The 2328-nt window shown below is 38.3% G+C and overlaps 1 protein-coding gene across 1 annotated transcript in view; it reads left to right on the forward strand.

Annotated features, from left to right (window-relative positions):
- LOC104512277 (dynein heavy chain 5, axonemal-like) overlaps positions 1-1672 on the forward strand; it is a gene marked incomplete at both ends in the record, with an annotated part of 92726 nt that extends 91054 nt beyond the window's left edge. Inside the window, one exon of the mRNA XM_010155198.1 lies at positions 1505-1672. Within this exon, the coding sequence (XP_010153500.1) occupies positions 1505-1672 (168 nt within the window). The remainder of the gene's footprint in view (positions 1-1504) is intronic.
- Positions 1673-2328: the final 656 nt, after the last annotated feature.

The raw sequence follows: 2328 nt of genomic DNA on the forward strand, positions 1-2328 counted from the left end.
CTTTACTTGGAGGAGTCCCAACAACCTCTGTGGGACTGAGTTCTTGCAAGAAGTGATACTGATGAATGTGGTGAAGAACACTAGACTACTTCTGTCCCTGATGAGGTACTTCACATGCTGTCCTCCTGCCTCATTTCTTGTTTCTAAGATTGAATGTATAAGAGAAGAAAGCCTCCAGACTCATCTTGTCTGGAGTTCTGAACATATTGCACTGCTTACTTGTTTGTGAGATTTTTGTTCTTTGTTTTTTTAGGCAAGGAAGATTAGTGGATGAAATTGTTCCTTAGGTTTAAAATTCATTACTTAGAAGGGAAAGCATGATATTTTTCAAGCACTTGAACAGAGATTTAGGCCACTGCTGATTGGTCTTTGCTTCACCTTTGTCAGCTTATTAGCTCGTAATTTTGAGTAGGAGAATGAAAAAGTCAAAATGTTTGTCCAGCACTGTTATATATTTTAGCAAATGCTCATAGTGAAAACATCACCATGACAGATCTTAGGAATAATATAATGAATGTCTGTGTTATTATAGTAGTTAGGGATCAGACAAGTACAAGACAGTCCTCTCTGCTATGCAGAAAATCACGAAATGGATCTATTGCTTCACAGTATGAATAGAGGATGATTTTTAGAAGCATTAAAAGAAAGGCATTAATACATTGGCCAAAAAAAAAAAAAAAGAAATCTTCTTAATGCCTCTATTGTTAAGCAACCATTGTTACCCTGTATAAGCTCTTCTACTCTCTACATTGCTTAAGGAGATGAATTCCATTTTCTTCTGACACTTACATAATTATAGATTAACCACCATCATCAAAGATCTGGCTTTTCATGTTCTCAACAGATTGTGAAGGAGAGGGGGGAAAATCTGAGATTAGAATAATGAAGTGAACAGCTGAAAGAAATGGCTTTTATGGTTAAGGAAAAGGGTTGGCTTCAGTGAAATCATCAGTGTCTTGCAGATTCATCCTTTTCCTTCCTAAAGCTGCATGTTTGACTCCCTTAGCTGTATTCATACTGGTTCATGTCTGGTATCATGGTGAGCTTGGGAACTAGCCCAGAAGAATACTAATCACTGGTTTGCTGACTTAGATTTCTGTCATATTAGATTCAAACTAGCTCACTGAGTATTGGTGATGGTCTTAAAGGTGGGGCAAGAACATCTGGTTGAGTGGGACAGGAAAGAAGGTACAGTGCTGTAGCAGCAGCAACTTAGACCAGCTTAAGTTGTCATGGACCTACGAGTACAAGTGAAGGCTGTAAATCTTATGGGTCAAATAGGGATATTAAATGCAAACTCAAGCCAATTTATTGCAACGGTAGTAGGAGCTATGTTCATTTGAGTTCATAAAAACCAGCTAATCTTCTGTCCTCTGTAACAGTGAAAGGCAACAGTGTTGTTTTGTTCATTTCTTCTGAAAGTAGTCGAAGCACCGTGTCTTTAAAAATAAAAATGTTTCTGTGAAGCAGACACATTTTTTTTTTTTTCCTTTCCATTGACTAGGACTCAATTACAGGAGAAACTGTGGAGCTTTTAGAGCCTTATTTGGATATGGAAGATTATAATCTTGAGACTGCTAAAAAAGTGTGTGGAAGTGTAGCAGGTCTTTGCTCATGGACACAAGCAATGGCTTATTTCTATGGTATTAATAAAGAAGTCCTTCCTCTTAAGGTATTCATATCACTAATTTTATTTTTCTAGAGGGATGACTAACATATTTTTCCCACTCAACTATATTTTGGCTAAAAAAGATCATGAGTTACAAGAGATTCTTGTTCCTTCGCATCCAGTTGTGAAGTCAAGCACACAGAGGTTAAATATGACCTGACAATTTTTTCCCCTTACACAGCTACCCTGTGGTACAGTTGTTGACAGTTTTCACTGGGAACCATAGTACTTTATAGAGCCTGGATATCTGCAAGTGGGAGATACTGGTACTGTCTCTGCTCTTGGGCTTGGTGCCAGGTACTATGGTTTCAAGAAAACTTCTCAGTCCTATTGGCCTGGGAAGGAGCATACTCTCTGTGATCTTGGTATAATCTAGGAAAGGAGAGACCTTTCTTGGCAAAGAAGTATTCTTTATAGAATTACAGAATCACAGAACAGTTTGGGTTGGAAGGGACCTTAAAGACCATCTAGTTCCAACCCCCCTGCCATGGGCAGGGACACCTTCCACTAGACCAGGTTGCTCAAAGCCTCATCCAGCCTGGCCTTGAAGACAGAATAAATTCTTTAATGAATTTAGCTGAAATTCATCTCTCTAAGAAAACTTTGGTATGACAAACTGGTACATGTGAGTGTATATATGATAAAGAAAGTAGTCACCT

Source organism: Eurypyga helias, unplaced genomic scaffold (genome assembly GCF_000690775.1).
Source record: "Eurypyga helias isolate BGI_N326 unplaced genomic scaffold, ASM69077v1 scaffold4957, whole genome shotgun sequence".
In the NCBI taxonomy this organism is placed as follows: domain Eukaryota; kingdom Metazoa; phylum Chordata; class Aves; order Eurypygiformes; family Eurypygidae; genus Eurypyga; species Eurypyga helias.